The sequence below is a fragment of the Notechis scutatus genome, chromosome 9 (genome assembly GCF_049901735.1).
Source record: "Notechis scutatus isolate UNSWTSFEM ecotype Mainland chromosome 9, rNotScu1.2, whole genome shotgun sequence".
NCBI lineage: Eukaryota > Metazoa > Chordata > Lepidosauria > Squamata > Elapidae > Notechis > Notechis scutatus.
Genome location: NC_142017.1, coordinates 20,884,539 through 20,911,605, shown reverse-complemented (window position 1 = coordinate 20,911,605; position 27,067 = coordinate 20,884,539). Strand labels below are relative to the sequence as shown.

Below are 27,067 nucleotides of genomic sequence, written 5' to 3'. Positions count from 1 at the left end.
GGGAGATGGGAACCAATCTTCTATCCTTACTGCTGCTTGAATGAACTTCCCAAAAGTTCTGATGAAAATCCACAAGTGTTTCTGGGCCAAGCTGCAGCCACCTGACTTTGTCAGCACCTGTTCTTTGGGGGACAAACGACCACAACCAAAGAGGAAATAACTCCGGCGTTTAGGGAAGCGTCTTTCCCTGGACCCCTGAAGACAACCTCACTCAGCCTAGGCCAAAACCTCATGGGTGGGATGCTGGGTCTACCTTTGCAGGGCTAGATCCGTCCAAGGGAGGCTCTGGGCAGCACAGGAAGTGGGGGGAGATCCCCTACACCAGGGTTGTCCAAGCTTGGCACTTTAAGCCTGGAGGACTTCAACTCCCAGAATTCCCCAGCCAGCAAAGCTGGCTGGGAATTCTGGGAGTTGAAGTCCTCCAGGCTTAAAGTTGCCAAGCTTGAGACCCTTCCCTATACAGAAATGCCCCAAGGGGCTGCACCCTAAAATCCACAGCAGGACCGAAAAAGGCCGTTCTCAGGACCTCTTTTGTGCCCCCCCGGGCCGTTTCTACCCACCCTCTGGATCCCGACGTGTCCCATGACGCTCGGCCAGTAAGCATGCCCAAGGAAGGCCAAGGCAAGGGACCCTAATGCCCGCCCGAGGTCCCGTCAAGCCTGCCTAAGCCAGCCTAGCGAGGTCCCTTGCTAATCCACGGCCGCCTCAGGAAGGCCTGGCAGCCGGGTGGTCGCTGCTGCTCCTCCTCCTCCTCCTCCACCTCCTTCCGCTCAGCCCGCCCCGGGGTCGCTCTCGCCGCCCGCTGACCTCGCGCACGTCCTGCAGGCACTCCAGGACGGCCAGGTTGTTGGCCCAGCTGTGCTTGGGGCAGACGCGCATCACGTCTTCGCGGCACACCGGCTCTTCCGCCAGCTTCCAGCCGCCGCCAGAGGAGCCAACGCGGGACGACCGCCCGCCGCCGCCACCACCGCCGCCGCCCACGGCCGGCCCGAGCTGAGGCGCCTGCTGCTGCTGCTGCTGCTGCTGCTGCTGGCCCTGCGGCTGGGCCCCCATTCCCGCCTGCCCCTGCGGCGGGAAGACAGCGGCCCCGGCCGGCTGAGCCCGCGCCGACCCGAAGGCCACGAGGAAGAGGAGGAGCAGAGGGCCCGGCCCGCGGCGGCCCCGGGCCCCGACACGTCCGCACGGCGCCATCTTGGATGCGACTCCTTCGGCTAGGGCCGCCCCGCCCCCGCGACGACGACGACGACGACGCGGAGACACGCCCCGCGTCCTTGGCGCGCGCGGCGCCACGGGGGCGGAGACGGGCGTTTCGAGGGGGCGGGGCTGCGCCTTCCTCCGTCGCCGTGGCAACCGCTGGGCCTGCCGAGAGGTTTATACTCCCCGACTCTTGTGCGCACGCGCGCTCTCTCGAACTGTCAGGGCCAAAACTCAACGGACGAAATGTTGACCGTCGCCCGTTTGACATTAACGAAACGCCCGCGGCAAGAACCGGTTGCATTCGCTGGCTCTCTGGACGTGCGGGTTGCATCAAGCCTGCCTTTCAACCGTGGTTTATTGTTGAACTGTTGCTTTGCAGATCACAACGGCTGGATTCGCCTTCAGCCGAAAAGGAGGGGGGGACAAAACACGTGGGGGCTGTTTCAGAACGAAGTGCGTTGCCCGTTGATCGCTCTGTATCTTGAGTAATTGGGCTTCTAGGCTGCCAAATCGGAAAGCCCCTCCCAGGTAGCTTTGTCCTGATTTGCAAACTCGGCCAAGGTTGGCTCATGAAGATTGGCAATATTGAATGTGGAATAGGAATAGGAAAAAGAACAAAATAAGAATAGAATAGGAATAGGAATAGGAATAAGAACAGAAGTCTCCAACCGTGGCAACTTTAAAACTCGTGGACTTCAACTCCCAGAGTTCTCAGCCAGCTTTGCTGAGTTAATAAGAAGAATGGAATAGGAATAGGGTAGAATAGAATAGAAACAGAACAGAAATGCGGATAGAATAGGAAAAATAATAGAAGAATAGTTCACTTTATTGTCATTGCATCTCTACAACAAAATTAAATGCCATCTTCAGTGTACATTATGACTGAAAACACAAACACACATCCTTCGCATTCTATACATTGAATTGAAAACCCCCGATATTGCATTAATATTGCAGTAGAATTCAATAGAGTTAATGCTCTGGGATGGAAGCTGTTTTTCAGCCTATTTGTCCTTGTTTTTATTATTCTGTACTGTCTGCCAGATGGTAACAGTTCCAAAAAAGGGGTGCCCAGAATGAGATAGATCTTTGAGAATGTTTTGAACTCGGAATAAGAATAGAATAGAATAAGAATAGAATAGGAATAAAATAGAATAGAATAATAGAATAAGAATACAATAAGGAATAGAATAGAATAATAGAATAAGAATGCAATAAGGAATAGGATAGAATAACTTTATGGTCACTTTGAATGCATACTGACAGTCCTACATTAAAATGAAATTTCGTTGCATACAGCTCTCAAAGGGTCACCACCTCCAATATACACTACATAACCACGACAGAACAAATACGTAAACACAAAGTTATGCATATACCCACATATATTATGGTATTATATGGAGCAGAGAAACAACCCAGTCTAGTCTGGATGTATACGTGTACACGGCGAGAAGTCAGAATCTTGTGAGTTTAGTAGACGGATGGCACAAGGGAGAAAGTTGTCGGAGAATCGGGTATTGAGATTGGAGGGGAGCGGGGTTCTTCCAAGGCCACTAAGCCTCATAAGGAAGAGATGCACAGAGAAGCTGCAAAGTAAATGCTGGTTGCTGGCAGGTGAAGACTGAGGACAGGAACCTGTCAGAACCTTTTCCGGCCTGCACGTTTTACTTCGAGGCATCAGTTTTCGTGAGCAAACAAACCCCAGCTCTCTTCCTGGTTTCTAACTTTGTTGTTCTTGCCGAAAAGGATCTGAATTGCAACACTGTGCAAGCCCAGAGCCCAGGTTGAAGAATGCAGACTATACACGTTGTAGCCCCTTTGGGAAAACTCCCCATTTGTGCAAGGATCTGACCAACCTATTAAAAGGGGAGGGGAGGATCGGCTGAACAGGGCTGGTTGCAGGGAAAGGAGGGAATCCTCAAGCCGCAGCACCTTCTCAATAGCCACTTAAGACTCACACAACACTTGGAAGCACCAAATTATCTAGGGGGCAGGGAGGAGACAAGGAAAGTCAGCAGGCACTCCCACACTTAGCAACTTAGAGAGGGGTGTGCATATGTGTGTACACAAAAAATGAACAGACTTGCATAGGCAAGATGGGAACCATTGCAAATTTGTCCTTGGCTTTACCTGGAGAAGCCAGGCATGGAGGGAAGGCCCAACTACCAAGTCCAGCAGCTATGCATGCATGCATGCATGCATGTATGTATGTATGTATGTATGTATGCTTTAGTTTGATTCATAGGGAGGTTGCCCAAATTAATTATATGCCTTGGCGCTGGAGATTGCAACACTGCAAACTTTGACCACCTCCTGCGTATTTTTAAATTTTGTTATTGCTTTTATAATAACGACAGAGAAATAGAAACAAAACAAAATACATAACATATTGTTAAAGAAAAATAACTACATAGAAAGTAGGCTTTTTAAATGGAAAAAGTAACGAAAGAAAAAAGGTGTATCATTCTAGCTATAAATGGTTAATATTCCATATATAGTTAGCTACTGCAATTATTATTCAAGTACATCTTCATTTCTAACACCTTTATATAACTGATTTTTAACCAGGCATGTTTTATACAAATGAATCCCATATTTCAATTAATTGGTCTACACAAAGACAACACCTATAGGCAATCTGCTCATAGGTGGCAAGGGCAATTGCATGACTTCCTTGATTTTCATAACACAGGATCTTTGGCAGGGTGTCCCTAGAACTCAATATAAAAAGTTCACAGTAAAATGATACAATATAGGAATTAGTATGGCAAGACCGCACTATCCCCAAATCTAAGCCAAATTCTTCCAAAAGAGCTCAATTTTACTAGGTATTTGGAAGGCTATCAGTGTTGATAGCCTTTGGGCAATGTTTTCCAAGTACACAATTTTTGATGTGTTTGCTACCTTCCACAATTCCCCTGCCTGAAGAATCTTGGGAGCTGAAGTCCACTTAATTTAAAGGTGTCAAAGTTGGGAAATATTGTCTTTTGGAAGGCTTCTTTACAAAACACATGGTCACGACAGGGCAATAGCTTGAGGTGTTCTCAGCATCCTCACTTCATGAAAGAGATGACCAACAACCATAAGTGTATGTCAATTATGGTGGAGAAAGCTGAAGCTTCTTTTTTCCTGTTTCTGCAGGGAGATTAGGCCGAGTTTCCTCCGACTTAACCCTAAGTAAAGATTTATAGTTTTCTGCTTCTTCTTAAAACATGCTTCCTTCAGTGTTGACTACTATGATTCAGCGCAATAGAATTTCTGAAACCCCAAGGCTGCAAAATTGGAATCCAGTGGCATTTATGTTCTCCCTTCTGTATGAATTCACTGAAAGAATACCGCACTGGAATTGGGCACCTAATAAATTTAAACAAATAAATAATAATCATTTTTTCACATATCTCAAGCAACATTTCATGCACTTACACGGTTTCTCCTCTATATAAATTCTTCAATGTTTGGTAAGATTTGCATTCTAAGTACAGTTCTTTCGTCATTCCAGGTCTATTATTTTTTTACTATGTAAATATTTGAGAAATGGTCTTTGTAGCAACACTAAAGCTCTTCTGTGTTTGTATTATTTATAGAGCTGTTTTTCTTCCTACAGAGCAACCTTGTTGGATGCCTTTCCTATTTACATATCTTGCTTTTCTTTCTTCCGTGTACATTTTGGTCTGGATTTTAAACAATTTCCATTTCGGCAACCCAATACTCAAAATTAATTTTTGCCTCTTGATACGTGGCTCTTTCAAATACACTTGACTTGTCTCACCTGCTTGGATGCTGCAATGAAAAGGAATCTGGCCTTAAGACAGCAAAGAAAAGGCAGATCTGGAAACAACCCAACTGCATTATTTCAAAAATGAGAGAGAACACCTAAGTGGCTTTTCCCTTTTAATATATCCAGTAGACACAACCAACAGAATCTGCTCTGAGAAACATGTGATTATGGTTGTTTCCAGTCAACTAGATGTTTACATTGGATTTGGCATTTTATCTCTCTTTCGAGTTCTTCCCAAGGACCTGTTGTTTGATAGGACCGTCACAGGATGTAAGCTGTTCTGAGAAAAGCTGCTTTTTGCAACTGACTGATAGAGGTTTTGTCAATGCTAATGGTGTTCAAACGGTGCTCCGGGGGTTTTGAAATTGCACCTGTTACCTTTTAGTATTGGTACTGTGTCTGTTTTCTTTTGCCACTATCATCCCACTTCTATTTGCAGATTTATTATTAATTGGAGGATGGGACAAAGTATTCATTCCAGTTAAACCTCATCTGGAGCTCAAAAGTCCCTTCATCTTCCCTCACAACAAACCTACAAAGTAGGGTGGACAAAGATGGTCAGTTAAAGGTGAGACATGTTAATCAGCATTGTTTGACCAAGATAACAAGGAATCCATTTATATTTTTATTACATAATTTTATTGCATAACTGTATAAACGAAGGTGTAGAATCCAAATCACATGGAGTATTATAAAGCCTTAGTAAGATCACACTTGGAATAGTTTTGGTCACATTACAAAAACAATGTTGAGACTTTGGAGAAGAGTAACTAAGATGATTAAAGGCCTGGAGACGAAAACATGGAGAACAGTTGCAGGAACTGGGTTTGGCTAGTCTAGAAAAAAGAAGAACCAGAGGGGACATGATAGCAGTGTTCCAGTATTTGAGGCATTGCCACAAAGAAGGGGGGGGGGTCAATTTATTTTCCAAAGCCCCAGAGGGCAGGACAAGAAACAACAGGTGGAAACTAATCAAGGGGAGAAGCAACCCGGAAGTAAGGAGGAAATTCCTAACAATGAGAACAATTAACCAGTGGAACAGCTTGCTTCCAAAAGTTGTGGGTGCTTCCATCACTTGAGCTTTTTAAGGAGACTGGACAGGCACTTGGTCTGAAATGGTATAGGATCTCCTGTTTGAGCAGGGGGCTGGACTAGAAGACCTCCAAGGTCCTTCCAGCTCTATTCTGATTAATCCTTATGCGAAGACACGTTCTTGTAATACTCTAACTGGTATGACTTGACATGAGACTATGATTCAACCATTTTTTTAAAAAAAAAATTGGATTATATTCTAATTTATTTCTGGTGTTTAAGGAGATCAGTTTGGCTGAGAAAGTGGTTTAAAATCAGCCAGGAAGCTTCTATGCACAAGAATGAACTTGAATCCACATTAGTCCAGCACCTTTTAGCACTATATTACAATCACATCTTGGAAAGTCAGCCTGCCCAGAACGGAAAGGGAAAATAGGCTCTCTTCACAAATAACCCCAAGGCAGGATTTGGAAATGTTCCCAGTTCCTGCGTAATTGTAAAGAAATGGTGATGGAAAAACAAATACACACAAGGCACTCTTGACATTTCTAGAAGCAAAGGGGGAAAAAACAGAACTGATCTGAACCTTATTCCTGCTTTCCTTCGCTATCATTGCTAGCTTAAGATAGAACCTATCTCAGAGAGGAAATTTCATGGCCTGGAAGCAGAAAGACAATAGCTTTCCAAAGGTTGCTACATTTTTTCATGCATATGTAATGTTTGCTTTATGCAAATCCTACCCTATCAATGTATTCCCAAACACTGAACTAGTTAGTCCTCGACTTATGACCACAAAATTTGTTGTTAAGCAAGACAGTTGCTAAGTGAGTTTAGCCCTATTTTATGACCATTCTTGCCACAGTTAAGTGAATCACTGCAGTTGATAAGTTAGTAACATGGTTGTTAAATGAAGCTGGATTCCCCCATTGACTTTGCTTGTCAGAAGGTCACAAAATTCACAGTGCTTTCCAGCCCTCTCTAAGCGGTTTACAGAGTCAGCCTCTTGCCCTCAACAATCTGGGTCCTCATTTTACCCGCCTTGGAAGAATGGAAGGCTGAGTCAACCTTGAGCCAGTGGGAATCGAACTGCTTGCAGTGGGCAGAGTTAGCCTGCAATACTGCATTCTAACCACTGCACACCATGGAAGGAAGGGAGGGAAGGAGGGAGGGAGGAAGGAAAATAGCAATAGAACTTAAGACTTATATACCGCTTTATGGGGCTTTCCAGATCTCTCTAAGCGGTTTACAGAGTCAGCCTCTTGCCCCCAACAGTCTGGGTCCTCATTTTACCCACCTCGGAAGGATGGAAGGCTAAGTCAACCTTGAGTCTGGTGGGATTTGAACTGCCAAATTGTAGGCAGCTGGCCACTGTGCCACAGAGGCTCAAAAAAGAGGATCGTATGATCTTGGGAAAACGCTATTTTCACAAATACATGCCAGTTGCCAAATGTCTGAACTTTGTTTTTTTTTTAAACCAAATTTTATTAATTTTTAAAGACATACAAAAAATAGATACACGAAAACACAAAACATAAAAGCATAAAAAATCTCTTTTCTGAAAGTTGCTTAGTCCCGGGTTATAATTCTTGGTACAGACACAAATTCAAATTCATATTCATTTTACATACCATTTCATATCTTATTAACATTTTCAATTTTCTATATAACTTTTCCTCACTTTTAAATTTTCTCAATTTTATTTTATTGATCTCCTCTCAATTCGAATCATAATATTTATTATTCTTTGTCTGTTCTATTTCCAACCATCCATTTATTTTTCTTCTTTAAAAAAGAAGAAAAACTTCTCCTGTACACTAAATGGAGTATGATGCCTTTATCTCCTTCCCCTATATTTATAATACTTAATATAAAACACATAACTTACATTGGGATTCTGTCTGGTACATTCTAAAATTATACTATATTATCAAAAATAATACAAATCTATTCATTAATATTGATATTAATTTATATCTTAAACATCTAACACATTACTTTTCAGTTAAATCACATACTTTTATGGGAGCACCTATTTTCCATAATTATTCCTCCCCCACCTCACATATTATAGCTCATTATTTCATTACGATGTTCCTCCTTCAAATCTCTCATTTCACAAAAAATTTCGCTAATATACCATAATCTAATCATTAATATTAACAATCATTTATATCTTAAACATTTTATCCATTTCAATTAAATATCATGCCTTTGTGGGAACACTTATGCTTTCCAAAAATTATTACCCCCCCCCATCACATGTCTTAAATCATATTTCATTACAGTTCTCCCTTTTTCTTAACAAAAATTTCACTAGTTTATATTAAATATTTTATCACATTTTAAATTACATATTATTTCCAATTTTCTATAGTTATTTCTAAATACAAATATAAAAATGCAATCTTATGTACCTTTCTAGAATCCCAATTTCAATAAGATTTATCCATTATCTCGAAAAAACTTTTGCTTCTTCACATCTTGCTCCCCACCATTAAGGCTTCTCATCCCTTCCTTTCTCCCTTGCTTCTTCTTCTCTTTGTCCTCTTTAACCCCTTGTCTCTCCACCTCCCTTTTCTTCTGCTTTCCCTCTTTCTGTTGTTTCCTAACATAATGTCCCTTTTTCACCTTATTCTTCTCTTTTGGGGTTGTTTTTCCAGATCTTAAAGTCTTCTTTTCTTTTTTCTCTTTCTTTTTCCCTTCTCCAACCAAAGTTATTTGTTCATCAAAGATGGCTTCTTCTTTGTCCCCATCATCCTGTTGCTCATTCTGTTTCACATAAGTATAAACCGCCATTTCTAAAAATTGAAAAAGAGTGCCAAAAACATCTTTCCCTTCTTGCTTTTCTTTTTCATATTTTTGATATACAAGTTTCAGTCCATCCACAAATGATGCCATTGTGTAGAGAAAAAGTTTTTCCAAACAACCACCCAAATGTTTTTAATCAGAAATAATTCTCAAAAGTTCCAAAATCACCAAACAATCCAAACAAGCTGTTTCTTTTAAATACCTTCTTCTTCACTTTCTCTTTCTGGAGTTAAAGTTTAATCACAAAGTTCCCTTTCAAATATATTTTTAGAAGTCTTATTGATGTTTAGTAACTCTTTAAAATTCTAGGCAATCTTCTCCTTATTTTCAAATTTTGCTCCAATTTTTTTTCCCCTCTCCCTTCCCACTCACAGCCAGAAGAGTTTTTCCCATCCGCTATCACGTTAGGAAGGAGAGTGGAACAAAAAAAAACAAAAAACTTTCCCTTTTAGAATATTCGCAGCTTGTTACTCTCACTAGAAACAATATATACTTAGCAGGTTCCAGGTCACTTTCTTTTGCCTTGTCCCGGTTGAAAGCAACTTTCACAATTCTTCAAACTTTCTCCCTCCTGCACCTGCTTGTCCGGCTGCAGATTTCTTCGTGGCGGCCATTGCTGACCGCCGTTCCTCCGCCTCGGGAAAAGGGTTTTTTGCCGGCTGGGGAGGGGTCTGCGACACCCCAAACCCCTTTCCGGCTCCCCGTCTTCAGCTGCCTCTACGGGCAGCTATATCCCCCAGATCCAAACGGATCGGGGGAACCTTGGTGGCGAACGCAGCAGGGATCGCGCGGTGTCGCGAATCCCTGCCGCCGCCGAAACCTTGCAAACCGGAAGTCCCCTCAAATGTCTGAACTTTGTTTACATGACCATGGGGATGCTGCAACGGTCATAAGTGTGAAAAATAGTCATACGTGCCGTTGAAACTTCGAGCGGTCACTAAAAGAACTCTTGTAAGTTGAGGACTATATACCTGTACCGTACAAAGGTAAAGCATTTATCCATCAACTCTCCACCCAAAGCTGCAGTTTATGTGTGAAAACCAAACTGCCCACAAATTATCACGAATACATCTAGTCCTTGACTTACAACGATTGAACCCATTTCTGTTGTTAAGCGAGCCATTTAATAAATGAGTTGCCAGAGTCATTAAGTGAATCAGTGCAGTTCTTAAATTAGTATTGAATCTGGATTTCTCATTGACTTTGCTTGCCAGAAGGTCGCAAAAGGCAGTGACATGATCCCTGGAACATTTTCATTGTCATAAATATGTCAGTTGCCAAGGGCCTGAATTTGATCACATGACCACAGGGATGCTGAAATGGTTGTAACTGTGAAAAATGGCCGTCACTTTTTTTCTGTGATGTTATAACTTTGAATAGTCACTAAGTGAACCATTGTTAAGAGCAATCACTACCTGTATAAGACACTACAGTCACACAACCTCCCCGAATCCCATCCCAACTCCAGCCTACCCTGCAAACAAGCCTCAAATAAATAAACAATAAGCAGATTTCAGTGCAAAGAGAAATGGCTCATTAATACCAAAGGCTACGGCAGCACACACCCAAACTGTTCAAATTCTAAAGCAAACACTCCAATTTAAAAGCCACCCGTATACAAATATTTAAAATATAAAAGCGCACACTCTCTCAACACTGCACTGCCAAAAACAACTGGCTACAATGCAAACACTCTCAAACAATTATTCTCAAATTATGATGCAATGCAAGCACATTGTTCTTCAAGAGGTGTATTAATCAAAAACAGTAGTAATGTAAACATAGTTCTTCCTCCAAAGTTAGTAATGTGTAATTTCCTGTGTAATTTCCGTAGGCACCATTACCATGGGAGGAGTAAGACTTTTTAAAAAGACACAGAAATCTCAAAGAAGGTGACTCCAAGGGGTGTGCATTTTGTTCCCTGCAGTGCCTCAGTGGCAAGGATGCCAATTTACACTGACTAGGGAGAGAATTGTAAAATCTTCTTGTCAGCTATGACGCATGAGACATAAGCACATAATATAAGAATTGGGCAAGTGTTCAAAGGCAGAATATTGTATCCTCCAACAATTTTGAGCTGGTATTAATGCCTTCTTAACTCTATTATGTAAATAGGCTATATACGCTGCAATAATCCAAGCACCGAATGAGGTTTACAATCCTGCAATTGTCAAATGATTTTTAACAGCTTCTTTTCTCAATTGTCAAAACATATCATCTAAGAGAAGTAGGGGAAGTCCTTACATTTGTTAAAGTGAATTTTGTCCCATTTTATGACTTCTCTTGCCACAGTGGTTTAAGTGAATCACTGCAGTTGTTAAGATAGGAACACAGTTGCTTAAAACCATCATAAGTATGAGTCAGTTGTCAGGCATCTGAATTTTAATCATGTGACCATGGGGATGCTGCAACTGTCATAAGTGTGAAAAACAGTCATAAGTCACTTTTTTCAATGCTGTTGTAACTTCAGTCACTAAATGAACTGTTGTAAGTCAAGGATTACCTGTCTATTGAAAGACTAACACATCAATGCCATCAGTTACATTTACCTCCGCACTGTTATCAGATAGGCAGTATCTCTAATAGAACCTTAGCCTAAATTTCACCACATATAACCCTTTTACAAATAACAGGTCTTTCAAATGTTGAAATTGAAGATGTGCGCTAGATGTTATCTATTGCATAGACAGGATACTCAAAATTCCTTATAAATGCTTGATAAAGAAGTATCTTTATTATACAGAAAGTTGCATTTTTAAAGCAATTGCAATTCTGGTGTTATGTCACAAATTTACCTGTGTTTACATTATAGTGATTATGTACTTTAATATAAAGTGACTTGCTCATGGTTAAAAGCAGAACTGCTGTTTCTATATTCCAGAGATTCCCACAAGGTAAGTTTATTCCAACACTTTTCATTAAAAAAATTAACTATATTTTTCACCTTAGATAAAGTATAAACATTCACAGGTGCAAAGACTTACCATACAAATTGCACCTTGCTATTGTAGTTGTCAACAAAAAGTTAAGGAAATATTCCCAAAACCCATATATATTAATTTACCACATGGAAGCATTCCTGTCTGACATCAGGTACAAAAGGTGTCATTTCCTTAAGATCTTTTACGATGCACACTCTCCTTCACTTTCTTGGCACTTATTCTTAACTTTAAAACTTTCGAATAGCCTAACAGCAAAGTGTTTTGCCCACTGGAGAAAACCACTGATTTTAAAGTTTGTTTCACAATTGCGAGTTTTAAAAAAAATTACATAACAGGAAAATAAGATATACTTACAAGTCACAGTATTTCAGTTTAAGAAAGTTGTTCTGAGGTTTGTACTGCCATGCACAGTACAGGCAGCGCAAAAAGCTTCAATTTCTACAGCTTTCAGATAAAAAAAAGGTTTTCAGATGAGTCTTGCAGTATATACACTCTGTGAAAGCCAGCAATCAAAATACGAGGTTACTTTAATTCAGACCAGAAAACAGATCACAGTTGTACTTAAGAAAAGCCAAGCAAAACCTTTTCCCCTGCAAACAGACTTAATCAAGTTCTGAAGTGGCTTCACGTTTCAATTTTGCAACTGTCTGGCTTTGGGACATCGGCTGGAAGTCTCCTAAATCACAATTTCAGTCCAAACAGTTAGGCTTGTACATTAAGTCATTACATCTCCCCAAACTGCATTCTAAATGCATGTCAGCAGCCAATTTCAGGCAAAACTTGCAATAACGCTTTTCCCCATCTTCCCTCATGATCAGAAAACATTTTGCTCATTACAGAAAAGTGAATTTAAGTAGATCGAGAGAGACACAGAGAGAGACAAACTGCTTTTTGCTTTGTACATGGTAGGCTAGTGATCTACTAGTACCCACATTATGAAGTTTTAGGTCAGTGTGGAGCAGGGCTAATTAAGATAGTCTTAGCAAGCACCAATGATTAATTTCTGGAAACTTTGTCCAGAAAATGGCAGGCAAGTTTCTTCTTCACTTCCTCCCAGAATAATGCAACCAGAAGACAAGACCCATAACAAGATTTGTTGCATGACTGAAATAACAGTCTTCATTGAAAAAATAATAATTTGGGGGAAATAGGGATGTAGGGTGAGCCGAGATGGAGCCAATAAATTACTCTGAGGTACACATCTAAGATGGTTCAGGAATAATCCTATCTTCAAGACAGCCAACATCCAATTATCAGCAAAGCATCTGCTCAGGGATCAGGCATGGAAGGCAAGGGAGACAAGTCACTGCCACTTGTAGATTTTTACCATCTTCTCGGTCAAAGTAGCAAGAAAGTTGTTGCGATTCACCTCAAAAGGACAGACATCCAATACAGGGAGGTCAGCTGGCAGTTTCTGAAGCAGAGTTCCACTTCCTGCGTCCCAGAGCTTCAGGATGAAGAGAAAAAGGCCATAATTCACCACATATCTCACTGGGCAAGGTATGGTTCTGCAAACTACAATGTTTTACAGGAATTGACACTTCCTAATAAAGCTACCCTCCTTTCCTGACCTCCTGATAAATGGTTTTTAGAAGATTTCCGACTAGAGCTATAAAGAAAATAAAATAAAAAAAAATAGGGACTAGCTTCCCTCCCTTCTCACCTCTAATAAAAGAGTAGTGCATGGCTCTGTGTGCCTCATAGCTGAGTTCATCATTTTCCTCCCAGTCTCCTATCCCTGGGGAAATAAATACGGAGGACAGCCCTCTGAATGTGGCATGAATGTATACTGTGGCAATTGTGACACACCTGCACCCTCACTCTATCACTCCATTTTTGTGACTTAATAGTTCTGGAAGAAGAAAAACCATCAATACCTAATGCTACCAACAAAAGGCAAAGTTGTTATAAGGCAATACCATGGCAGAGTTGGATGCTTCGTCCCCTGCACACACAAGGATGCTGCCGTCATCTTCGGGACTTTGAAAAATGGCATTTTTGGTTAAGAGTTTGCACGTTGGACCTGCAGTAAGAGTTTGAATAGGGTTGCACGAACACACAATTTCATCATCTCGGTCTGTCAGCTGAGTAGATGTCAGCTCCATCACCACACATTGCAAACAGTTGTTGTTTCTGTCTGTGAAAGGGAGAAATTGAAAAAAAAAAGTTACGAAGTCACAAAGTATTAACATGCAACACTGCAGAAGCATTTCAATGAGGTTCCTGTTCGATAGATTTCCTTAAGATACTGCTTGTCATGCACATTGAGAACATTGTTTTACTCTACTCTGAATGCCAAGGTAAGGTTTAATACCTACCACACGAGTGGAGTTAGTAACAATCTCTGTAAGTTTGCTTGTAAGGCAGTATTCCAAACTGGGGCAAAAGAGAAGTCAGATTTCGCACAAAGCTCCACGTGCTTAACATTTCCAGGCAGTGAGAAAGACATGTTGACAGGGGATTCTGGGACTGTGAAAGATGCTATGTTGGAAAAGGTGGGGATTGTGACTGTCTGAGGTGGAAGCAATGGCCACGGAGAGAAAAGGAAAATATTAGATGACCATTTACTGGGTCCATGGATGCCAACTTACTGGGCCTGAATGTGGCAAGGCAGTGCCGTGTGCTGGCCTCTGTCTGAAGGTCGATGCAACCTCCGGGTTCAAGGGGAAGATCGTGAGGTCGATAGGAATTGCTAGACTTCTGCTCCCAAAAACAGGCTCCTTCCAGCGTTCCAGACACCAGTCCACCATATGGCAGTGAGGCCGAAGCCATTCGAGGAAGGTAAGATAAAGACACCACAGGACACCTGATGGGGTCAAAGAGAGCAGCAAAATCAGGATCACTAGGCCATGATCTCTGGTTCTCGTCCTAAAATGAAAATATTCATAAGAATGTTTAAAGACGGGTTTCAAAGAGGGTTGAAAATTAGAAACCACCCGACTTTATTGCAAGCGTTGCTAAGACTGAAATCCCCTGCTTACTTCAGATTAAGCATCACTAAACATCGTAGAGATAAGAAGGGTAACTTGATTCACATCACTCACAACTGCTCAGAACCGCCACAAGACTCATTAATGCAGAACTACTACAAGCAAGATAAATGTCCTCCCCAACTTTATCCCCACTGTATTCTTTCCAATTCCCCACCAGGAGACTGCTAATATCTGCAGCGACTTAAGGAGTGGAAATGCCTCTACGGCAAGATTACTTCCGACATTAGCTAGTCTGACCCCCGCTCCCTCCTTTGCTCTCACCAGTTTGGAGATTTTTCTCGATCACAGTAAGGCATTTATATTCTGTATCCAAGTCTTTTAAGCAATTCTTTGTCAAGAAACTTATGTTCCTAGCCTGCAGCATGAAGGATTTTTCAAATAATACCCAGCCTTAGAAATGAACTTAGTATGGAGATATCTTACAATCTTCCATGGTCTCAGTTAGTGTTTGGAAAGCAATGTTATCTTATGAAAGCCATACCTGGACTTCTGTGAAACCAGTTCCTGGACGTAGGAGTTTGTGTCCCGCAGATCATAGACCAAGATAGATCCATTAGCCAGCCCAGCATAGACGTAGTTGGTGTCATCGAGACACCAGCAGCAGCACCAGATGGGGCGGCTAGCATTATAGGTCTGTACAACAGTGTTTGTGGCTAAGCTGAGAGAAAAGGAGAGAAGAGCCTCTCAGGATCTGTACCCCGTTCCTACTCTGTGCCTCTTCCCTTGGCCCATTACTACTCAACAGCAATAACAGCTACCATCCAGGCAGGAAACCATTTCCCAGAAAAGACCATAGGCCAGTTCCCTGAGCCATCCAGGGAAAGGCCTCTTCATTATGGGGCTGGAAGGGATTCTGAAGGTCTTATATCTAATCCTCTGCCCAAGGTAGGAGTCTTTATACTATCCCGGAAAAATGGCTGCCCATTTTTTTTTTGCAAACCTCCATCGAAGGAGCACCACAGCTCCAGGAGGCCAGCTGTTCCACTGATTCATTGTCCTCACTGCCAGCAAACTCCTCCTTATTTCCAGGCTGCATCTCTCTCTGATGAGCTTCTACCCCCTCTGCTTCTTTTCCTGCCCTCAGATGCCATGGAGAATAAATTGACCCCCTCTTCCCACGCGATAGCCTTCAACTATTAAGGCAACAGTCAGGCCTCCCCTTATTGAAGCCTTCTCTTCATTAAGCTAAGCATACCTAGTTCATCAGACAATCTGGCCTCCGCAACCTTATCACCTTTGTTGCTCTTCTCTGCACTTCCTACAGTATCAACATCTTTTCTTGTATCATGGTAAACAAAACTGGCCACAGTATCCCAAGAGTGGCCCCACTGGTGCAGTATAAAGCAGTTCTATCACTTCACCCAATCTTAAAACTATCCCTCCTTTGATGCCACCTAGGACTGCATTGGCTCTTTTGGCAGCTGCAGCACACGGCCGGCTCATACCTGAGCTGTGATCCACCTGGACACCTAGATACGGGCCTATCCTCTACCTGGGCATTTGGTTTTTCTTCCCTGAATGCAGGGCCTTACTTTGTAGTGTAAGGCGCTCACCTTGTCAGCCTGAGCGTGTGGTCCAAAGAAGCAGATAAGAGCAAGCCATCCGCCCGGTTGCTGAAGGACAGGCCCCGGATCTGCTTGCTGTGGATGGGCACATACTGACTGCTCTTCAGGTTGACAGCGCTCATCATCTTAATTCCATACCCTCAAGAGACACAGAAAGGGACACTTAGCAGAATCCTCCCTTTCTCCAGCACGTCGATTGGAGAATCCACAGATGGGTTGACACATGCCTTTCTGACCAGAGACTGAGTCCTTAAATCTTTTGCCACGCCCCTTGCCAACTGTCACTTTCCCCAGTTCACAATCTCAGTCTTGCCCTAAGAGGTTGTGGCAAAAGATTGGCTCGTAGTTCTCTGGATAGAAACGCTACTTGTTCAAAACTGACTTCTTGTACTGTCAGGTTTGCTTCGTAACGCTTCAAAGTGCTACGGAGGCTTTTTTCTATGTGTTTTTTTTTCCTTCGTTCGCCGTCTTCCCTGTAGCCACAGCTTGCTGCCAGCCTCATTTCAGCCAAAGGGAATTTTTTCCTGCATGAGGGCAGCCGTCGCGACCCTGAGGTGTCGCGGGCCCAGGCACTGTTTCTTCAAGCGCCGCAAGCCACTTCTCATCCTGTTTTGCGGCACATTTACTTTTTGATCAGGCGGCCTAGCGGTTCCTCGTGAAGATCCTTCATTTGATCGAGGCAGCCCCCAAGCATCCCCACCTCTCTTTCTAGCCCCCAGACCTGGGTTTGGTTACTGACTCACCAGGAAGGAGAGTGCTTTGCGGAGAGGGCTGCGAGACCACGAGGCAGCTCAGGGGGTCACAGTAGGCCATCACCCGGCAGCTGCCCACCTGGGAGACCAGAAAGGCTCTCTCAAAATGGTACTTGTGCTGACCCTGGCTGGAGGAGAGGCAGCCGGGAAAGCAAGAGCGAGCGCTGCTGGACTGCTGAGAGGAGGAGCTGGCATTGTACCGGGCCAGCAAAGCCTTCAGTTCCTGCAGAAGGAAAGGCAGAAAGGGAGTGTTCAGTCAAGCCCAGAGAGCTGGCTGTGTTTCTCAACCTTGCAGAATTCTCCTGAATTCTCCAGGCAGCATTCTGGGAGTTGAAGTCCACACATTTCAGCTGGCAAAGTTGAGAAACACTGTTCTACATAAAGGGCATCATCAGGCATGGGAGGGCTATATCAGCCTCTCCAGGATTTTCAAGAGCATTTCTCAGATATCCCATCCATTTGATGTACAGACTAGGATTGTAGAAATCGCAGTCCAACCGAGTTTAACCAGGGCTTCAAAGTACTCAGTTTAACAAATCCTCCAAGTTCAGGAAAGACAGATGTGTAGCCCAAGAAAACAGTAGGAGATTAAGATTAGAGTGAATGGACTGAAACAGATCATGTTGAAAGGAATCAATTCCAATCAATTCCCCTCCAGCCCAAATCCAACAAATCCATTACAGTGACCATCCCTCCCTCAACCAAACAAGTTTGCCTAAATTCAAATTCTGAAAGAACAAGGAAACACTTCCTTGCATTCTTCTGCCTTCTCTCCACAACCCCAGCTAAGATCAAGGATCCCTGCATTTTCTTTTCTTTAATAAGTTTTTATTCAAGAAAAAAATATTTTAAAAAGAGAATCACGTTCTCACACTTTACAGTGTCCTCATAACAGTGTACATCTCTATTAGTGTTAACTGAAATCATTTACTACAAATCTTAAATCTAATTCCTAATTTCTTACTTATCTATGTTATTAGTACGTCGTGATACATTGTTTGTTACTACACTACTACACCTATATAGCTATGCTATACATATATTCATAGCTATACATTTATCCTTATTTCTGTTGTTCCATAATATTTCTTCAATCATTTTCACATCTTTATTTCCTTTTTGTTTAACCATTTGTACCATGTATTCCATTTTGTAAAAAATTCTCCCTCTTCCTTATTTTTTAATATCATAGTTAATCTAATCATTTCTGCGCATTGGTAAATTTTTTTGATTACTGCTAGATCTGTGGGTACCATTGTTAATTTCCAATTTTGGGCAAAGGCTATTCTTGCTGCTGTGATGATGTGTAGTATTAGATGCTGTTGTTTTTTACTCCATGACATTTCTGATATTCCCAATAAGAAGGTCTCTGGATTGAGTTTGATCTTTAATTTTGTCATCTCTTCCAACCATCCCTGTATCTTAGACCAGTATTTTCGAGCTTTAGGGCATGTCCACATGTGAAAATTCGTTCCCTGGCTATGATTGCACTTCCAGCATTTGGGTGACATATTGGGAAACATTTTTGCCAATCTTGCCGGTGGAAGGTGCCAGCGGTAGAACATTTTATAGATATTCTCTTTATATGATACTGATAACATTAATTTATACTGGGTTTGCCATATTTGTTCCCATTGTTCTAAGTGGATGTTATGACCGCAATTTTTAGCCCAAAGGATCCCTGCATTTTCTGCATAGCTGCACATATGTGAATTTCTAGATGGATCACTTAGTCCTACTTCTTCAACTTCTGGGCCATTAAAAATATGGTAGTTACAAATTACCAATTTAAAACATAGGGCTTCTTTTTTTCTCCCAGAAGTAAATTCCAGATAAGTAAAGGGCCATATATTTTATAGATCTCTTATTTTTTAATGACCAGCTTAAAGGAGATTCCACCCACCCGCTTAGTCAGGAACACTCTAAACAAAAGAAAATAATTTTGTTAAGGTATAGATAAGCTTTCTTTTTTAGTTAGACTAGGAGATTGTGAGTTCTAGTCTCGCCTTAGGCATGAAAGCTGGCGGGACAACTTTGGGCCAGTCAATCTCTCTCAGTCCAATCTTTCTAATGGAGGGGATTAGTGGGGAAAATAGCAGGAGGAACAGTATTAGACATGATAGGAAGTAGGAGGGAGGGAGGGAAGGGAAGGGAAGGGAAGGGAAGGGAAGGGAAGGGGAAGGGAAGGGAAGGGAAGGGAAGGAAGGAAGGAAGGAAGGAAGGAAGGAAGGAAGGAAGGAAGGAAGGAAGAAGAAGAAAGAAAGAAAGAAAGAAAGAAAGAAAGAAAGAAAGAAAGAAAGAAAGAAAGAAGAAAGAAAGAAAGAAAGAAAGAAAGAAAGAAAGAAAGAAAGAAAGAAAGAAAGAAAGAAAGAAAGAAAGAAAGAAAGAAAGAAAGAAATGCCCCAAGGAATGTCTCTGTGCTCCTTGGCAACTATGCTGGTGACTCAATAAAAATCTCTCCCACAAATGCTTTTGTTTTTCCAAAAAGCATGTGAGAAAGACATGGACTACAGATGGTCCTTGACTTACAACAGTTCATTTAGAGACCATTCAAAATTACAATGGCACTGAAAAAAAGTGACTTATGAATGTTTTTCAGTTACAACTGGTACAGCATCCCAAAGGCCATGTGATTTGTAGTCCTGGGGCCACATGATCCCCTTTTGCCACTTTCTGACAATCAAAGTCAACGGGGAAGCCAGATTCACTTAATAAGCAGGTTACTAATTTACCAACTGCAGTGATTCACTTAACAACTGAGGCACGAAAGGTCCTAAAATGGGGCAAAACTAACTTAACAAATGTCTCACTTAACAACAGAAATGTTGGGCTCAATTGTGGTCATAAGTCGAGGACTACCTGTACAGATGTCCTGCCTCAATGACTGCAGCTAATCTTACCTGTACTTGCTGCTTCAGTTTGCTACACTCCTCCGTCACGACCTGCAGCTGAAGTCGACTCTGGGCTGATTCCAGTTCTGCTTTCCTCCGCAGTTGTTGTTCCTTTTCTAAAGAGCTGTGACCAAAAAAGGGACCAATCTGGTTAGAATTTTGGATGGGAGATCACCAAGAATTCCCAGACTGTAGACTGGACTGAAGAACTGAGAAAATATTACAAACAGAGACAGATTATTTTCCTATGGATTCCGAGGGATTGATCTAATGATAAAGGTGTCAGACAAGAGAGCTGGCTGGGTGACTTTTAGCAAGTCACTTTCTTTCACCCCACTCCACCTCCCAAGGTGGTTGTTGTGGGGAAAATAAGAGGAATATTAGGTATACAGGCCATCTTGAGTTATTTTTTAAAATAAGAAATAAATAAAAGCTACAAGGAATATTCATGAAGTCACCCAAACTATCACTGTATGTTATAATATTTACAGTACGAGTCTGGCAGCAGAGCTAATTTCAGAAGCACTGGAAGTCCTTTTGGCCTTAAAAACAGGGTAAAAGTGCTTCAAATAAACTTTAGTAACAAAAGGTTACAGAACATTTCTGCAGACAGACATCTAAATCTTATATGTGTAACAGCTGATCAAACAAGACTGGGAAAGATTAATCTGAGCTATGTTAGAATACAGAAGTGTCTACAATTTCAAGGTGATCTAGTTTTTCTGGAAGAAGTTAAAGGTAATCAAGTTACAAGTTAAAGTCTATAAAACTGTCAAGAACAAAAGCTCCCTTGACTTTTATAGTCTTCGTGTCATCTGAACCCAACTATTCGCTAACTTATGTTTAAGCAACCACTGGCTTTCCAGAATAAAGCAGGGTTGCAGAAGCAGGATAGTTCCCACATAAGTAACGTTGCTGTTTCAGAGGGAAAAAATTATACACCCAAGCATATCCGACCTGGGGTAACTTCAACACTTATCAAACCACCACCATTCTTTACACCCCAGTTAATACAGTAATAACTTCATCAATGCAGCTGCCGTAGAAAATGTTTGGCCTCAATCTGTTGTTTTTGAGTGCAGCATACACAGTGAAAGATTTAATGCTAATCACAGTCTTTACATACTGCAGATGCAACTCCTTAACCATCAGTAAACTTTGTTTGAAATTCTGAGTTTAGATACCAGGCTATTTCCATACTTTGCTGCCTGATCTAGACTCACAGATTAATCAGGCACACTCAAAAAATCATCATGGGTTTGCTTGATCTCCTAGACATAACTTGTAATTGTGTAATTTCATTTGTTACATTTATACAGGTAGTCCTCAACTTACGATCACAGTTGAGCCCTAAATTTCTGTTCCTAAATGAGACATTTGTTAAGAGAGTTTTGCCCCATTTTATAACCTTTTTTGCCACAGTTAAGTGAATCACCGCAGGTGTTAAATTAGTTGTTAAGTGAATCTGGATTCCCTATTGACTTTGCTTGTCAGAAGGTCACAAAAGGAGATCATATGACCTGGGATATGGCAACCATCATAAATATGAGTCAGTTGCCAAGTGTCTCAATTTTGATTGCGTGATCGCAGGGATGCTGCAATGGTCATAAGTGTGAAAAACAGTGATAAATCACATTTTTCAGTGCCACTGTAACTTTCAACAATCACTAAACAAACTTTTGTAAGGCGAGAGCTACCTGTGACACAAGATTCTTCCAGCTCCAATCTGCATACCTTACATTTATTTAGTTGTAAACTGTATAATAAGCCACCCACTGTACTTCAAGATAACACTGGGTGGCTTACAATCATAAAAAATAAAAACTCTATAAACTAAAAACATCAATAAGTTAATATAAAATCCAGAACATGCCCAATTAAAAGATGGGAGGGTAGAAGCAGGAGGGAGGGATCCATTGTTAATCAATCAACCACCTCCATTATGAAGTTCCCCATTGGGGCCCCAAGTGCCTTTAGGCTCTTTATAGGCCAGGAGGGTCGCGACTGACATCACATGGGCTGGGGGGGGGAGTTGTTCCCTAGGGTAGGTGCAACAGAAGAGAAGGCCCTTCATCTGGATCCCACCAGTCGCAATAATCAGGCTGATAGGACCTGCAGCATCCCTCCTCTGCTGGCACAGGTGGGACGAGCCAATCCCAGTGGGATGAGACAGTCCCTCAAGTAGCCTGGACCACGAAGGGCTTTAAAGATGATTACTAACACCTTGAATTGAACCCAGAAGCAAATTGGCAGTCAACTCAACTCACGGGCCAGTGGCGTTACACGGGCCATTCTTTGGGCCTCAAGAACTGTCCACACCCGCCCACTCTGCACCAGTTGTAACTTCTGAATGCTCTTCTGGGGTAGTCCTATGTTGAGCGCATTTGAATAGTCCAGCCGTGAGATGACTGGGGCCTGAATGACGGGACTCCTGATCCAGGAAAGGCCACAACTGGTGCAGAACCCAAAGTTGCACTCCTAGCTGCACCTGCCACCTGCTCTTTGAGCAGGAATTGCTAGTGCTGGAGAACCCTAAGTTGTAGACCGGATCTGTCTGAGGAAGTGCAAGCCCACCCAGAATTAAAGACGGCAAAGTCCCAGATCTCAGGCATCCAAAGCCATTCGGTCTTACCAGGGTTCAGTCAAAGCCTGATGATCCCCATAAAGCCCCTAAAGCCTCACAGGAACAAAAAAAAACAGTCTGAGGGAAGCTGGGTTGATCTATTCTGTGCACAACACATTTCAATGAATAATTATTTTGGCCTGATCCTTGGACCATAAATGTACATGCAATTTCATCTAGGAAAATGAAAGTGATCCTGCATCAACACCTTTTCATGTTTTCCTGTTCAGCGGTGTCCAGTGCTTTCAGAGTACGGGCATAAAGGACGACAATATCTGTGTGTTTAGCTTTCTTATTGCACTAAAACAAAACACAAAATGAAAGTGAGTCACTTTCTGGCAAATAATCTATTGCTCAGCTGTGGTGGTTTGGCTAAGAACATCTATGTGTTTACTTATCATCAGGTTATCACTCCTGTATTTTTCTTTACATTCCTGCATGTCCTCCTCTCTATTGCTCATATGACATTCTTCAGAATGGAGGTTTTGTTATTGTGCCAACTCTGCCTATTAGTGACTAACTGGTCACAGAATTCAGGCTTTGAAAGGACAGGACTTGGGGATAAAGCTGCCACCTCCCACCCACCCCAATATCATTTCCTATCCTTTACGACAGGAGTAAGGGCCAGCTTCTCAGAATAAGCCTCGGTGGCGCAATGGTTAGAGTGCAGTACTGCAAACTACTTCTGCTGACAGCCAGCCTGCAATTTGGCAGATCGAATCCCACCAGGCTCCAGGTTGACTCAGCCTTCCATCCTTCCAAGGTGGGTAAAATGAGGACCCAGATTGTTGGGGGCAACAGGCTGACTCTGTAAACCGCTTAGAGAGGGCCGTAAAGCACTGTAAAGCGGTATATAAGTCTAAGTGCTATTGCTATAAGAAATAACAATTACAATCTTGGCTCAACAAACACATGAAATATGGTGCATTTTTAGGAAAATTGTCTGAACTGTTTTCACATCATGAGGGATACCCTGTGCTTGTGGTTACTTTCTTTCCTTATCAAATGTAAAGCATTTCTTTTTATTTGGGCTCTTCTGTTAGTGTCTGTGCACTTTTAAACTATTTTGGTAAATTTACCATGCAAGAATCTTGTCTGAATGCAAGAGACCAGTAATCTGGTTTAAATCTTCTTTGGTTACTGATTTTTATCGCAACAAGCCTCCACAGCCAACAGTCCAAGTGTAGTGTGCACTGTCCGCTGCAATTTGCAAACAATAAGTAGTTCTCCTGAATGTTAATGGCACCTTTTTCCCTTAGAATCCTAAGCTCTGCAAAGTTCTGTTAAATAACTGAAGAAAGAGAACTAGTTCCTCCCTTGAAGTTCTGGCATCCCCCAGTGGATACAGGTAGTCCTTGACTTACAATCACAATTGAGCCCAACATTTCTGTTAAGTGAGACATTTGTTAAGTGAGTCTTGCCCCATTTTATGACCTTTCTTGCCACAGTTAAATGAATCACTGCAATTGATGTTTGTCCACAGGCTGCAAAAGGGATCACGTGATCTTGGGACACAGCTATGGTCATAAGTATAAACCAATTGCCAAGCATCTGAACTTTGATCACATGGTCATGGGCATACTACAAAGATCGTGAAAAAACTGTGATAAGTCATTTTTTTAGTGCCGTTGTAACTTTGAACAGTCACTAAATGAACTGTTACAAGTCAAGGACTACCTATATTTAAATGTATCATGGAAAAATAGCTGAAAAATAGCTGCATCCAAAATATTCTAATACAAATGTATTAGTAGCTGAGCTAAGACTAAAATTGTTGTTTCACTTCACAAAAGTCACTTAAACTCCCTGCAACCACTCCTAACCAATTCCTTTTTATCACAAATGAGTCTTTCTTGCTAAAAGACTTTTACCTGGGGGCATTTGCCTACTTGACCCTTCAGCCACCTCTTAATGCAGCTGTAGCCGAAGAGATGCCCGCAGCGCAATGCAGCAAGACGATGATCCCCAGCGTTCGTCCACTCTTCAAAACAGATGGCACAGGTATCACCATTGTCCTCTTCCAAAGGAACCAGAGATGCTGCCAGATTGCTTTTCTTTAATGGAGTTGTCTGGAAAAAAGAAAATATGGAAGGTAGCTCAGGTAAATGAAGGCCCAGGTTTTCACCTTCATCTTTTCTCACCATCTTTGGTTGGGAAGCGGTGACTCTAGATTCAGGATGCTCTATCTCATTAGAAGTATCCCCAGGAGGCGCCATTTGATTTGAGACAATTTCTAAGAGGAAAAACAAAGGAATACTTCACGTAAGGAAAACAAAACCAGTCTATATATAAGTGCAGTTGTCCCAATAATCCATTTCAATTTTAAAAGAAAGACAAAAAGGAATAAGCAAGTTATTTTCATATAATTCCAAACCACAAAAATCTCACAGGCATAAGCATACAGAGTTCAAGACAGACTTAATCAGACTACTTTAGAAAGTTACATACAAATATACAAATAAATTAGTAACTGATCATTACTGCACAGTAAAGGCAATGCCTGTTGGCTTGGAAGGTTTGCAAAATTTGCCCAACATTTTTCGTCTTAGCTCAGTCAATTTCCTAGAATTCTTAGGATACAAAACATGATCCATCCTATGCAACAGGAGATCCAAAGCAACAGGGATATCTATTGGGTTTGGTCAAAACAGTCGAGATGACAACTATAACAGGCCAAAGTTCTACCTGTTTTCAAGGTGTAATGTGAGCAGAGCTTCGTGTCATTGCAGCTGCCACTGATTGTTTTGAGCACATCCTGCTGACACCTTCAATAGACTGAAGCTCATGAAAATGTCACACAAACAAACAGATTGCTCTGATCAACGATGGGCATCATGTCCCGAGTCATTTACATACATTTAGATTTTCAAAAATGGGGAAAAAATGCAAACCTTCCAAGCCAATTAGAGGTATTTCCTCTAAGCTTCTTGCTGGTTCCTCTTCATCCTCCGTGGGGCTGCTGCTGTTGCCACTGCTCTCGGAATCACTTAGGACCACCGTTTCATCTGAGCTGCTGTTGTTGTGGATTACTAGAAGTGAAGGTTCTGTTGGTTGGGTCCTACTGACCTGGAAATAACTGACCAGGGATGCTGTGGATCTAATCAACACAAGGCAAATGTGTATTAGTGTGACATCTGATTCTAGTCCCCTCGAAACATGCCCTTCCTTCATGGGGAAAGTGGCTGAGCCATGCGGACTCCAACACCCAGAATTCCCCCATCAGCCCAGCAGTAGTGTTCACATGCCTAGACTCCAAGGTCCAGAATTCCCAGCCCAGCAGCAGCTCTGACAGGCCTGGGACTCCCAACACCCATAATTCCCCCTTCAGTCCAGCAGTGGCTCTGGCATGCCCGGACTCCAAGGCCCAGAATTCCCAGCCAGCCCAGCAGCAGCTCTGACCGGCCTGGGACTCCAAGGTCCAGAATTCCCAGCCAGCCCAGCAGCAGCTCTGACCGGCCTGGGACTCCAAGGTCCAGAATTCCCAGCCAGCCCAGCAGCAGCTCTGACAGGCCTGGGACTCCAACACCCAGAATTCCCCCATCAGCCCAGCAATAGTGTTCACATGCCTGGACTCCAAGGCCCAGAATTCCCAGCCAGCCCAGCAGCAGCTCTGACAAGCCTGGGACTCCAACACCCAGAATTCCCCCATCAGCCCAGCAATAGTGTTCACATGCCTGGACTCCAAGGCCCAGAATTCCCAGCCAGCCCAGCAGCAGCTCTGACAGGCCTGGGACTCCAAGGCCCAGAATTCCCCCATCAGCCCAGCAGTAGTGTTCACATGCCTGGACTCCAAGGCCCAGAATTCCCAGCCAGCCCAGCAGCAGCTCTGACAGGCCTGGGACTCCGAGGCCCAGAATTCCACGCATCTGAAAGTTGCCGAGATGGAGAGACAAGGCGATGAGGTACCAAGTACCACCCCCAAACCCAACTTCAGAATTAACCGCTAAGCACTCCCTCACGGGCCCGAAGCCACCCTCCTCAGGGAGCCTCCGCGGGGCTCGGCCTGCCGCTTCCTCCGGGGAGCGTCTCCGTAGCCCCGGCTAGCCCGCCGAGGATCTGAGGGGCGGGGAAAGGAGGGGAGGCGGTAGCTCACCTGGCCCGGGCTGCCCGTTGGGAGGACGACGACGAGGCGGAGGAAGACGCCGCCCGAGGGGTCCCAGCCAGGTTCCTCCGGGAGCGGCGCGGCCCCCGCGACTCCGCCACCAGAGAGTCCCGTGAGGAGCGCGCACCCGTCGGACGACGCCCCGAGGCTTCCTCGCGATCGGGCGCTGCGGGCGGCTCCCGCTCGTCGGCCTCGGCCACGGGCGGGAGATCCACCTCCATCGCCTCCTGCGCCGCCATCGCGCTCCCTCTCAGCGGCCAGGCGGCGCGCGCGCCGGCCAGCCGCTCAATCTCCCCGCCTCCTGCCCAGGGGGGCCCCCTTCATTGGCCGCCCGGGAGGCGCGCGAAGGCAGGATTTGATTTCTATTGGACGGTATCCTGA

General features: G+C 43.1%; 2 protein-coding genes across 5 annotated transcripts in view; both read right to left on the bottom strand.

Moving 5' to 3' along the window:
• The window catches only part of GLG1 (golgi glycoprotein 1), an 85,312-nt gene extending 84,099 nt beyond the window's left edge, over positions 1 to 1,213 (bottom strand). For both annotated transcript variants that reach the window (XM_026680145.2, XM_087971777.1), the window contains exon 1: positions 808 to 1,213. In XM_026680145.2, coding sequence (XP_026535930.1) covers positions 808 to 1,191 — 384 coding nt within the window. In that variant the 5' untranslated portion in view covers positions 1,192 to 1,213. The remainder of the gene's footprint in view (positions 1 to 807) is intronic.
• A 10,317-nt stretch (positions 1,214 to 11,530) lies between these two features.
• Positions 11,531 to 26,988, bottom strand: RFWD3 (ring finger and WD repeat domain 3). 3 transcript variants are annotated; one of them, XM_026680142.2, is made up of 12 exons: positions 26,678 to 26,988; positions 25,476 to 25,681; positions 24,726 to 24,817; positions 24,456 to 24,653; positions 22,793 to 22,884; positions 19,971 to 20,085; positions 17,062 to 17,293; positions 16,307 to 16,457; positions 15,235 to 15,411; positions 14,352 to 14,566; positions 13,680 to 13,897; positions 11,531 to 13,207 (listed from the first exon to the last, which is right to left on the bottom strand). In XM_026680142.2, exons 1-12 carry the CDS (start codon positions 26,923 to 26,925, stop codon positions 13,064 to 13,066), a joined length of 2,088 nt encoding a protein of 695 aa, XP_026535927.1. In that variant the 5' UTR covers positions 26,926 to 26,988; the 3' UTR covers positions 11,531 to 13,063. The 3 variants fall into 3 exon arrangements, with proteins under 3 accessions (XP_026535927.1, XP_026535926.1, XP_087827902.1); XM_026680141.2 differs by having other exon boundaries at positions 24,456 to 24,817; positions 26,678 to 26,956; XM_087971776.1 differs by having other exon boundaries at positions 24,456 to 24,817; positions 25,651 to 25,681; positions 26,678 to 26,761.
• Positions 26,989 to 27,067: the final 79 nt, after the last annotated feature.

Excerpts from the sequence above, each read along its gene's own strand:
- RFWD3 (XM_026680141.2), bottom strand. The coding sequence starts at position 26,925 with ATGGCGGCGCAGGAGGCGATGGAGGTGGATCTCCCGCCCGTGGCCGAG. Across the intron at positions 20,086-22,792 it reads GAACAGGAAAACATGAAAAG|CTCTTTAGAAAAGGAACAAC; the intron begins GTGTTGATGCAG and ends TTTTGGTCACAG. Across the intron at positions 16,458-17,061 it reads GCAAAGCACTCTCCTTCCTG|GGTATGGAATTAAGATGATG; the intron begins GTGAGTCAGTAA and ends GTGTCTCTTGAG.